Source organism: Primulina huaijiensis, chromosome 8 (assembly GCF_012295235.1).
Source record: "Primulina huaijiensis isolate GDHJ02 chromosome 8, ASM1229523v2, whole genome shotgun sequence".
NCBI lineage: Eukaryota > Viridiplantae > Streptophyta > Magnoliopsida > Lamiales > Gesneriaceae > Primulina > Primulina huaijiensis.
Window position 1 is genome coordinate 2654102 of NC_133313.1, and position 11860 is coordinate 2665961.

At 37.3% G+C, this 11860-nt stretch overlaps 2 protein-coding genes across 6 annotated transcripts; both read right to left on the reverse strand.

The window, feature by feature from the left end:
• Positions 1–88: 88 nt before the first annotated feature.
• LOC140983524 (pentatricopeptide repeat-containing protein At1g33350) lies at positions 89–2491 on the reverse strand. 2 transcript variants are annotated; one of them, XM_073450608.1, is made up of 2 exons: positions 604–2491; positions 89–547 (listed from the first exon to the last, which is right to left on the reverse strand). In XM_073450608.1, the coding sequence occupies exon 1, from the start codon at positions 2436–2438 to the stop codon at positions 864–866; it is 1575 nt and encodes a 524-aa protein (XP_073306709.1). In that variant the 5' UTR covers positions 2439–2491; the 3' UTR covers positions 89–547; positions 604–863. The 2 variants fall into 2 exon arrangements, with proteins under 2 accessions (XP_073306709.1, XP_073306710.1); XM_073450609.1 differs by having other exon boundaries at positions 89–2096; positions 2272–2411.
• A 2198-nt stretch (positions 2492–4689) lies between these two features.
• LOC140982529 (uncharacterized) lies at positions 4690–10750 on the reverse strand. 4 transcript variants are annotated; one of them, XM_073449076.1, is made up of 7 exons: positions 10571–10747; positions 9573–10293; positions 9309–9417; positions 8828–8948; positions 8008–8739; positions 5491–7090; positions 4690–5290 (listed from the first exon to the last, which is right to left on the reverse strand). In XM_073449076.1, exons 2-7 carry the CDS (start codon positions 9763–9765, stop codon positions 4878–4880), a joined length of 3168 nt encoding a protein of 1055 aa, XP_073305177.1. In that variant the 5' UTR covers positions 9766–10293; positions 10571–10747; the 3' UTR covers positions 4690–4877. The 4 variants fall into 4 exon arrangements, with proteins under 4 accessions (XP_073305177.1, XP_073305179.1, XP_073305178.1 ...); XM_073449078.1 differs by having other exon boundaries at positions 4690–5269; positions 9573–10750; XM_073449077.1 differs by having other exon boundaries at positions 8840–8948; positions 9573–10748.
• Positions 10751–11860: the final 1110 nt, after the last annotated feature.

Consider the following 11860-nt stretch of genomic DNA (forward strand, 5'->3'; position numbering starts at 1 on the left):
TACTTTAGACACAAAAAAAAATTATTAGTTGGATCGAATTAGAGATTATCACGAAAAACTGACATGAGATACAAAATTAAGTAATTTTTGTGTTTTCATTTTTCTCAAGTGAAATTGTATTATTGATCAGTTCAGATCATTTATTTACACAGCGTTGAAATTAAATCTAAGCAACTTGCAACCAAAAGATCTTTCCATTATCATAATTCCACTCTCTCAGATCTTACCTGCTAGAAAAGGCATTCGTTAACTCCTCTAATCATCAGATGGAACAAGAATATAAAATTAAGCGACGAACCGGGACTATGACGAACTAAAAGATTGTTGCTTCCTCAAATTCAAAAAAAGAAAAAAAGAAAAACAGCACCACCATGGTGTCACAATCTCAATGTTTGAGTTCATTCGAGCTCTATCCAAAATGGATAGTGAATTCTCAAACTACCAGATTGCTAGCGCGCGCTGACATTCTTCCTATGTTTCTCATACTCCACTGGGCAGCTCTCCAAAAATTGAATATTGAGGGTAATAATACGGTGTGAATTATTAGCTTCAACACAGATCTGAGGCTAAACTGGATTTAAATGGCTCTCCTAAGATATCCACTGATGGTTTTGGAGGTCATTACAACAGGCTGGTTTTCATAAGGTCTCCAAGGTTTACTGAAACCATGACGTAACGTCCTGGCCCTCATCGAGTTAAAGGAAAAGAATAAAGGCCTTTGTAAGTGTATGAAATCAACCCTTTCACCAACTTGATGTAATCATTTTCCGCATACTGAAAACAGATGGGCAGTAGTTACCAGCCCGACTCAATGTGTAGTATCTCACTTGTGAGGACTTGTGGTGGAAAGCATGATGTATACACTAATGTGAGTCAGCCAGACATTCCAAAACTGCATAGATTTGCTCGGTTCTAGGATGAGATTTATCGACACAATAAAAATGATGAACTTGGTTTTTAACCTCTATCCAACTGCAACCAGGCGCCTCCTTGTAAGTATACTCCTGAGGCATCTTTTTCCCTTCCTGCACCTCATCCCGTTCTTCCATTTTCAGACACAAGTTGGCCAAGATTGCACCATGACCAAAATTCTTGGGATTGATCTCAACCAATTTTTTCACTGCATAGTCAGCGAAGTCCGCACATCTATGAATCTTACAGCCATTAAGCAACGCACCCCAGACAACCTCATCAAGTGGAATCCTCATACCCTCCACCACTTGCACGGCCTCTTTTATTCGACCTGCTCGACAAAGAAGATCGATCAAGCACCCTTGATGCTCAATTTGAGGCTCAATTCCGTACTCATGAATCATCATATCATAATAATATAGCCCCTCAACAACCAATCCACCATGACTACAAGCATTTAACAACCCAATAAAAGTTACTCCATCAGGCTTTACTTCATCTGTCCTCTGCAGCATCTCTTCAAAAATGCTAATTGATTCCCCAATTTGCCCGTGTAGCCAACAACAATTTATCAAAGAATTCCAAGACATCAAATTTGTTTCTTTGGTATTATTAAAGACCATTCTAGCCTTCCCATAATTCCCACATTTTCCGTACATATCAATCAAACCATTTGTGACAAATAAATCCAAACTCAGCCCATTCCGACACACATATCCATGAATGCACTTCCCCAAATGCAGCAACCCCGCTTTCCCAGAAGCTGACAGCACAGACACTACTGTAACTTGATTAGGCCTGTTCCTTCCAGCCAATCCCTCCTCAACTATCATCCTCCTGAAAAATTCAATAGCCTCTGAAAACAACCCGTTCTGCACGCACCCTGAAATTATACTATTCCAAAAGGGCGTATCTCTAATACCTTCGGGCATCTCATCGAACAGCAAAACCGCTTTCCCCACCAGTCCCACTCTTGTATATCCCGAAAGCATTGCAGTCCACGACATCACATTCCTATCCGACATTTCATCGAACACCTTCCTCGCAGCACCAATATCAACACAGTACCTCGAATAGGCATCCAAAATCGCCGTTTGCACAGCTGGGATTTCACCATAACCCGATTTAACCACCTGGGCTTGCACCAGCTCCGTCCCATGCCTCTTCAAAACAGCTGGATACGACTTCAAAATAATGGAGAACACGAAATCGTTAGGCTTTGACCTGTTTTCACGTAGCATGCGACGGTAAAGGAGCACTGCGGATGCATGATCCGATAACGGTGCGTATGCCATGATCATGGCGGCATACAGGTAAATATTAGGGGAGTTGAATTTATCGAACAAGAGGCGAGCATACCCAAGATTGGAGAGATGAAGCGTGCAGAAGCGGATGAGTTTGAAAGCGTAGAAATGCGTTTGGCCATGGCCGAGAACGATTAGATGAGCTTGTAGCTGTTTGAGGTGATTGAGGTTACTGCAAGTATCGACGATTGACAGTACATGCCTGTTGAGGGAGGAAAGCATGTGAAAACCATACGGACCGCACCCAAATTAACTGCGTGTCAAGGTTCGTGTATTTATGTGAAAATTGCTTTTTCGGCGTTCAAACTTTGGGATAATCCGAAAATCCAAACCCAAAAAATAAAAAATCGAATTAAATTTTTAATTCGGATATATTTTTAAAACTGAAGTTTATACAATAAAAGTCAAAATCAAAATTTAATAAAATTATTGTATTTTTATGATTTATATTTTTGCAAGTTATATGCATTTATATATTTTAATTTAATTTCTTTTGTAAAATTGAAATTGAATGAGGATGAAATTAAGAGTCATGTGTAGGTGGAAATTGAGAAAAGTTTGCTAAGTAGTGGAAAGAATTTAAGTGGATTTCAATCAATGTCATTTTCAATTGATCAATATTTCACTATTTGCAAAATAGCTCAATACATGACGAGATGTGGTTTGATAGAAGAGCTCTTTTGATAGAACATCATAATCTCCTAAATAATTTGAACGATCAGCAATGCCAAGTACATAATACGATTATAACTTATGTTGATTTGAATACATGATATATTTTCTTTGTATATGGATATGGAGGTATTGCAAAAACACTTATTTCGAAAACTCTGTATGTTTGCTTGAGATAAAATAGAGAAACTATTTTGAACGTGACATCCATTGATATAACATCTCTTTTCCTCCCTGATAGAAGAATTGCTCATTCTTGTTTTTTAATTCCATTTAATCCTAAAGATGAATCAACATGCAATATCGTACTTTTGGAGACATTGCAAAGTTTTGAGATTGAGGAAAAACATGAGAATGCGGAATTTGAGTTCTGATCAAGAATATGCTGAAATAAAACAATTTTCAGATTGGATTGCTAATTTAGGGGATGGAAAAAATTGGAGAAGCAAATGATGGTTATGCAACAATTGATATTCTTTATGAACTTTCAATGATCCTATTGCAACAATTATTGAGAGCACATATCTGTTATTTGGAAATATTGTCAGTTATGCAACATATTTTCAGCAAAAAGCTATATTGACCTCGACTCTTGATGCCGTTCAGTCCGTAAATGAATACATGATTTATATGAAACATTCAGATGGAAGATTGTATCTAAATTCTTATACAACTTGTCATTCAGATAAAAATATTGATTTATTGCATGAAATGCATACCCCTGAGTTCTTAAACACAATCAGGTGTTCTGGAGCACCAAATCACGAATTAAACTTGAAGGTAGGAACTCCGGTTATGTTGTTGCATAACATATATCATTCTATTGGACTATGCAATGGAACTGGGTTGATTTTGACAAGGCTTAGAAATCATGTTTTGGAAAGAAAGATTCTAACTAGAACTAATGTGCGTCATCAAATTTGTTTCTTAATTTTATGATTTATAATCTTTTTTTTTTTTTTGCATTTTAAAAATCTATACAATTCATTAATTTATTTTTAGATACTAATATTTTTAAAACTGAAGTTCAATAATTTTATTTTGATTTTATATTTTATTAAATAATATTTAGTGAACTAAGAATATTTTGTTAAAATTTAGTTGATTGTTAATTATTTAATTCTTTAGACTTTATATCGAAAGTTTTTGAAAATTTTTATTATCTAAGTTTTGATGATCGACAAATAACAGTATCAAGTTGTTTCAGATTCAAACACTCTTTAATTTTAATTTCAAGTTTTCAGATCGCTAGATCGTTTCAAGCTTTGTTCCACCTTAGATCTACCCATAATACGGCATTAATGTCCTCCAAGTGCAAACCAAGTGGCACACAAATTGGCTAGACGAAGTTTTCAACCTCGAAGAAACTTCGTTTTTTTTAATGTGATTCATTCGTTTCTTCGACCACTTGTAAACTATGATTTGTTGATTGTTTAATGATATTGATTCATTAAAAAACAAAAACAAAAAAATGAGTTGTTGCACAGCCTCTTTGTGACCACTAGGTGCCAACATCTCCGTCATCCCGACCGACACCTGCCCCTCTTGCGGTGGGGTGTGCGACATATGCGCCACTTCGATACCTAAGACTCTATTGTATCCTCTTACACGTACTTTTCTTTCTTTCTTAAAATTGACGAAAAACCCCGTGTAATATTTATCAGCAATTTGATAATCCAATAGAAAGTGACAAATGTATATTTTAGTTGCATCATCATTTATCACCAAAAATTACAAATAACCATCTGAATGCAATTTCCTTGAGCATCAGAAGAAAAGAATTTACCAGAAAACCAAATAGTAACAAACAAGGAAATTGCAATTCCTCTATTATGATCAGCCTATTAATAGAATCAGAACTTTACAAGAATAATCAAATCTCTAAGTGGGAAGTATATATATTTTTCTTACAAAACAATTAGAACCAACAAAAAGCTTGCAAATAATAGTAGAAACACATTGCAATGCCACAAATGCAGGAGAATCCTCCTACATGATTGTGCAATTACACTTGGACTCCAACTTCGGAGGCTTCAAGCTGTCGCATTTGTATGGAGATTTATCGTGTGGACTGAACTTCTCTTCAGTTTCAGCATCTATGGAAGTGGGTTTTGGGCTGGTTTCCAACTTCTGTTGAGTTTTCTGGGATCTGGAATTACGTTTGCAGGTGTTTCTTGACCTGATATCCCGTCTGTCTGAATTGGATTTGGAAGCAAATGTAACAGCTGGTTGCAGAACTGGTTCCACTAGCGGTGTTTCTTTATCTATTGCTATGTTTGCAGCTTCATACACGAGATTGTGGACAATGGAGCTGCAGAAGAGGATTGCATCTGTTGCTTCTTCTAGAGTCAGGCTTCCGGACTTTCTTCCGCCGGATTCTTCTACCATGACAGTTGATTCTTCTACGATTAGAATGGAAGTTTTAAGATTAATTAGAGAATAACATTTGAAAAGGTCAAGCCTACCACTGCAGAATAAGATTAGGACATAATAACAAGACAAGATCATCAAATATGGGTAAGAACAAGGAATACAAATCTCGAGCATAAGAAAAAGATAAGAGAACCAGGAACACAAACATTCGGAATCCTGATGCACATACCAGGGGCACCACGGGATGAATCTGAAATATCAAATTCTTCAAAAGTTGCTGTAACGTCATTTTGTGCCACTGAATCAGAGGACTCCAGTAACTCATCTGTGTGGGAATTAATTGAATCTGCATCAGAATGAGAAGCATTCTCCAATTCCATTTCTGATTTAGTATCCAAAGAGCTTGGATGGTGAGCGTCTTCAACATCCATTACAACAGGACACGAACTTTGCATCTCATCTTCCCCATGACCAAAGGGCTGCGAATGTGCAGACAGCGTATCTGCATCCATTGAATTATTAGAATCAGAAGTTGAAACTGGCAAAGCTGAAATATCTTCGGAGTGGACATTCATGAGATGGTCAGTTAATTCAGCAGCAGATTTAAAGATGTGGCTTTCAGAATCCATATATTCAGAAGCCAGAGATTGTTCACTTGGATCTACACATTTAGCGGCCCCTATACTAACTTCATGGAAACTTGGCGCGGCACTTTGGACCAGGAAGCAATGACTTGAAGCACCAGACAAAGATGAAGCAGATCGTTTGTGCTTTGTAGGCATATCAAGCATCCAATTTTCTCCATCTGATTTTCGGCCACTTGATTGCCTTTGGATCCGAGTTTCTATTTTCATTGAATAGCCCAAATCAACAGAAGATGATACAGATGCATCGCTATGTCCAATGGAGCTTCTTATGCTATTCATAGAGTCCCTCATATAGGAAAAATCATCATAGCAGGTGGCACTCGCAGTAAAACTCCTGCTTTGGACAATGGGTCCTCTGCTGCTACTCGATTTCATCAGCAGCATAGAAATGCCTGCTCCTTCGGTAACTTCCACCCTTGAATTTAAATTGGCCTCACCATGCTGCAACTGCTGGCGGCCAAAGTCAGCATACAGATGATGAATAATCTCCTGATCAGTGGCAGAAGTCGGTACCCCTTCCTCAACCAGAAGTGTTGCAGGATTCTGACTTGGCTCGATATAATCAATTACAATGTTACCAGAACAGGTAGCTTGCAATGGTTCTGGAGCAGACTGGTCCAAAATCTCAAGCGAATTATGAATTGTATTTATTTCCAAATTTGTACACTTAGCACAAAGTTGTAAGGATCCTTCCCTCATAACTTCATCTGAAGGAAACTTGAGGCCACATTTCGAGCATATTGCCATATCTGGTGGGCCATCACCATTTGAATAATCATACATAGCTGCAGCTTTGTCAAGTTGGCTATTTCTGTCTGTAACAACCAACTGAGAATTTGCAATGGAGGGGCCATCCATTTCACCATGCTTACTAAGAGTGGATTCTTCCATGATCTTGCTCCCAAAATCTTCATTCAAACCATCAGCTTGATCCATTGAAAATACTTCATCCTGCAAATTAAGATATTGTACTTTCACACTTTCACAGGTCAAATCTTCCTGGTTTAGCTCAATTTCTCTTGTATGAAGTGCTCCACTTGTTCCTTGGTCAGAACTGGCATTGCTGCTAGTTGTGATTGAAGAATTTCGAGATGTCAGAGAATGATGATGCACACTTACAAAAGTTGAACTGGGGACACTGGACAAGAGGGGTCTAAACATATTCTGAGGGCCTTTCTTATCCTGCATACATTTACATGAAAAAGAAAGTCACCATGTGAAATCACTTATAAAAGATACAGTAGTACATCATGCTTCAGGAAAGGATGTGGCTGTATCATATTTGACTAGTTGGGAAACCATCATAAAGACCAAGACGTGGTCCACAGTCTAGAATAGACAATATTTTATTAATCTCAAGTTAACTCCACCTTTTATTACAACCGTTCTACTCCACCCATCCCAAAATTAGTTGAAGTATCCTTCAAATTGTAATTCCACCATGCATCAGCCATTACCACTACTTCTTCCTCAGTGTACAAATGCAAACACCTATTTCCTTGTTTGATGATGATTACGAAGAAACTCATCAAGTCATGTTTTGAATTTTGATGGTGACAATCATTTTTAATTTGGTCTACGCATCTATTGACACGTGGTATGAAAATTTTGTCAATACATATACAAGACAAGACAAGATAAGAAGACATTTTCCAAAGCAACGATAGAGCCATGATTAAATAAAAAAAAAAAAAACTAAAACTAGTATGAAAAACAAGAAGATAGTAAATCGAACAAATACCATACAGAAAATCTGGGAAATCAGGTAAGTAGTGCCAAAAAAAACATCAGCATTCTAGGATTAACCACAATGTCACACTTCTGCGATGCAAGGTACAGATGGATGCAACCGCATTTATAAAAAGATTGTACACGTGAAAAAATAGACACACGCATACAAGATATATTCAGAAAAGGAAAGTCGTTAAATATTCTAATAAGTGATGTGGCCGGTCACTCAACATAGTAGAAGTCATTGTTGAACTACAATTTGACACTCACAAGCAGAAGAAACAAATATCAAACGACTGGAATAACAAGATAGTATGATCCATATACCAAGAAACCAATGGGAAAATTAATACATAAAGTTGCCTAACCATTTGTCTGAGCGCCAAGTCGAAGGATCTTTTCGGAGCAGAGCTTGACAAAAATTTAGATGGTTTCTTGGAATATCCAACAGCCCTCATATTTGGGAGAGTCCCTATGCTTCTTGGAGCTGAACGGTCTGAGCTGCTGATAGGAAAGGATTGTGGTGAGTCAGCATCATCATCACCAGATGATGCAATTGAAGCTTTACTATGGACAGTAAATGGATCCCTATCATGACTGTGTGATGAACTGACACTTCTAGAAGCGGTTGGAGACATGGATTGTCTTCCAGATCTGGAGCTATTCCTCGATGCCGGAGAAGATCCTCGTACATATGATGCTGGTCTGTCAGCCAGTGAGGTACGAAGATTCGGTGGGGCCTCTAAAGAAAAGCCTGGGATGTTAGATTGCCATGCGTGTATTTTTGGTGAAGCAGAGTTCCCCCGACTTGTCTTGATGGGAGAGGCACCTCTAACTCCTGAAGGGACAACAGAGCTGACTGAACCAGTGCTCATCCTCCTTGGGGTAGGTGTACTAGACAGCAGAGCAGGTTTGGATTTACTCGGTGAGGGCGACAGCCTTCTTGCAGCAGACGGCTGTCGCAAAGTGGGCGGTGGGCTTGAGTGAGTAGCAGAAAGTGGCCTACTTCTTGATTGCAATGAATTATTTCTCGACCGAGGAGATGGGCTCAAGCGTTGAGGACTTGCACTACCTCTACTATTTCTGTAACACTTCTCTGTCTGAAGTAAAACACATTTACAAACAATTTCAAACGAACATGCAAAACAATGAGTCATATCTTAATCAAGTCTTCTTGCAAGATCTTACTGTGGATGATACAGGGATTGGAACAGGTTGACTCCTTGACCTTCCCCTGGGTGCAAGATTAATTGGTGGCACATCATCATCCAAAGAAGTAAATAGAGGAGTTTCAGGAGGCGTTATCAACCTGCAACATATCACAAAAGACACAGTAAGGAACACGAGGAGAATGAAATGCTGCCAGTTATCATTTTATGCAACAGAGCGATATAAAACAAAGTAAATAAATTTGTAAGGAAGCAATCTCTAATAGGTTTTAATTTTGCCCGAACTTCAATATCAGAACTTCTAAGTTTCAATAACTTGGATAGAAAAAAGTTAATGCGTAAACTGGATTGTAGCAAAAATCTAACATACCCAGAAACCACATCAATGTAGGTGCTTTTGGCTCTTTTTTTATACCGACAAAATAAAGATCTGAAATACATAATATTTCAAACGAATAAAAGAAAAAAAAGAGTCAAGAACAAAAAAGAAAGAACCAAACCAATCATAGTCATTTTTATCTCCCTCTGTGTTGAGCAGGTCACTGCTCTCACCCCTAGCAGGAACGGAGATTCCAAGCTTATAATCTGGGAAGTACCTAAATTTTGTAGCTGCCAAATGCCATAAACGAAAAACAGAGAGCAACATTTGTCAGCAAGACTGAGCAAATAATTAAAAAAAGAAAAACACAAGGCGCATTATTCGCTAAATACCAAAGCCATAAATGCAGATAATCTGAAAGCAGATCAAGGGTGCGAGAACTCACAGAATATGTTATCAAAGTCGTCATTCGACTGAAGCAAGAAATTCTCTTTTTCTTTGCTCCGCAACTCGTTAAACAGAGCAAGATCATCGTCATCTCGATAGTGAATCCCGCTTTCCAGACTACGCCCTCTCTTGTGATTCTCTACCCTCATTTCCCTTCCTGGGAAAACCCTCACCGCAGGTGATGAAGGCATTAATTTCGAACCCCCAGCCTTAATTCAGCCTATAGTTTACCAGTCAAACCCCTCAAGAAAAAGACAAAAATCCTAACTCAAACAGCAAATCATAGAGATCACACAATTTGATCCAGCATCTCCGTAAAGAAAATGCATTCCAACACTTATCCTCTACCACACTTAAGAATCAAATTCCACTTCACATCCAATATATCGAAGAAAAATGTTTTCTTTTGACCCATTAGCACCAATATCATGTAACTCTATATTTCTTTTATAGCTCAACAACACTCACTTCAAATAACACATAAAACTATCAAAATCTACTAAAAAAATCCAAGACCCAATTCAGAATACACTTCCACTCCAGACCCACTATAGCTTACAACCAAAGCAAACACTTAACACAGGCAGCAAAATCAACAGCTCCAAATAGTAAAACAAGCACAAAAATGTCATTCCACAGAACCCAGTTCAAGCCTCACAGCTTTACTGCAAAACCCTCAAGTCCTCTTAACATTACACGCCCCACAAAGTAGTCTGGATCTGAAGGGAGGTGAGCAGATCAAGAGAAATCCAAGATCAGGTTAAACTGCGGAAAGAAAACCTAGAAAAGACGGATGAAAATATGAATAAAGGGCCTAATTATTGTTCACGTGAGAGGTAGATTGCAAGGAGAGAAAGCGAAATGTGCAGCAGGAAGTAGCACCACCGCAGCAGCAGCGGCAAAGCAAAAAAGAAAAAAAATGGCAAATGAAATTCATAACAAAAAAAAAACACAAAATGTTATGAAGCGATTAACGATAATAATCGTGGAATTTACGTTGCAAATAGTGATCATCTAGCATTGTTTTTCGTTTTATTTTACTACTCAATTTCGTTACTGTCTCTCTCACAGACTCCCCGGGTCAGCTTTGATTCTCCATTTTCTTTTTTCAGCTTTTCCTTCTCTTTGATCCTTCCTCTCATTTTTTTCTTCACATTTTTTCTTTTGTTTTCCACTTCTCTTTAATTTTACTCCTTTTTTAAATGAACAATAAAAAGAAGAGGATAGTGTTATAATATGACATAAATGAGTGGTTTGGGACATAATTCATGGTTTTTTTTGTGGATGATATAATGTTGTTATTGTTGATCTTATATAGTACATACGAGTTAATTCGACTCGATTTTAATTTATTTAACATGATTACTAAATATAATGTATGTATTGAATTTTTTCAACACAAAAAATTCACGTGAGACGATGTCACGAATCAATGTAAAAGCAGCGAGTAAGCAATCTTTCAGACACATTCTTCAGGATCATCTTCTTCTTCATCAAGAATAGTGTGACAAGTTGGTAAATTACTTGAAGAATTACTTACCAAATTAAAGAGAGAAAATATATTGAAAAAATAAAGCTGTAATTTAAAAACGTAAAAAAAATATAATTTAAAGATATAAAGTACAATAACAAAATTAAAATGAAAATACAATAACAAAATAAAACTTTGATTTATTTACTTTCCACATCACCTCACAACCATATTCGCGAGCACATCAATTTATATCAATATATATGGGGCGGGTATGGAGTGAGCCCGTCTCATACCCAGATGGATCTGAAAAATTGGACCCGATATCCGCCCCATGACACATTTAGTATGCCCAACCCGCCCCAGACGGGATGGGTTCATTATGGGTCTGAGTAAAACCCGGATCCATTGACATCCCTAGTCTCACATGTCAATTTTGTGACACAAATATTCTCATAAAAAAATATTATTTTTTATGTCAAAATTCTTATTTTTTATTGTAAATATGAATCAAATTGATTATTTGCAAAAATAAAAATATCTAAAATCGTCTTACAACTTTGATGACTATTCAAACTGCCTTGTCAAGATTTTATTTTCCCAAGTATTTGTAGCCATTATTATATTTGAGTGAGGGGAGAGAAATTTCTCTCATACTTTAATAGAGATATATATATAAATAAATGATTCTTTATTGGTGTAATGGACCACATAGCCAACAACTAGAGAACGTTTTAGAATTATACCACTGTGACAGACACTCGATAACTCCCCATCACTAATATATATATATATATACTCGATAACTCCCCATC

Excerpts from the sequence above, each read along its gene's own strand:
- LOC140983524 (XM_073450608.1), bottom strand. The coding sequence starts at position 2,438 with ATGCTTTCCTCCCTCAACAGGCATGTACTGTCAATCGTCGATACTTGC.
- LOC140982529 (XM_073449076.1), bottom strand. The coding sequence starts at position 9,765 with ATGCCTTCATCACCTGCGGTGAGGGTTTTCCCAGGAAGGGAAATGAGG. Across the intron at positions 8,949-9,308 it reads GATAAAAATGACTATGATTG|GTTGATAACGCCTCCTGAAA; the intron begins GTTTGGTTCTTT and ends GATATGTTGCAG. Across the intron at positions 5,291-5,490 it reads TTCATCCCGTGGTGCCCCTG|AAGAATCAACTGTCATGGTA; the intron begins GTATGTGCATCA and ends TTCTAATCGTAG.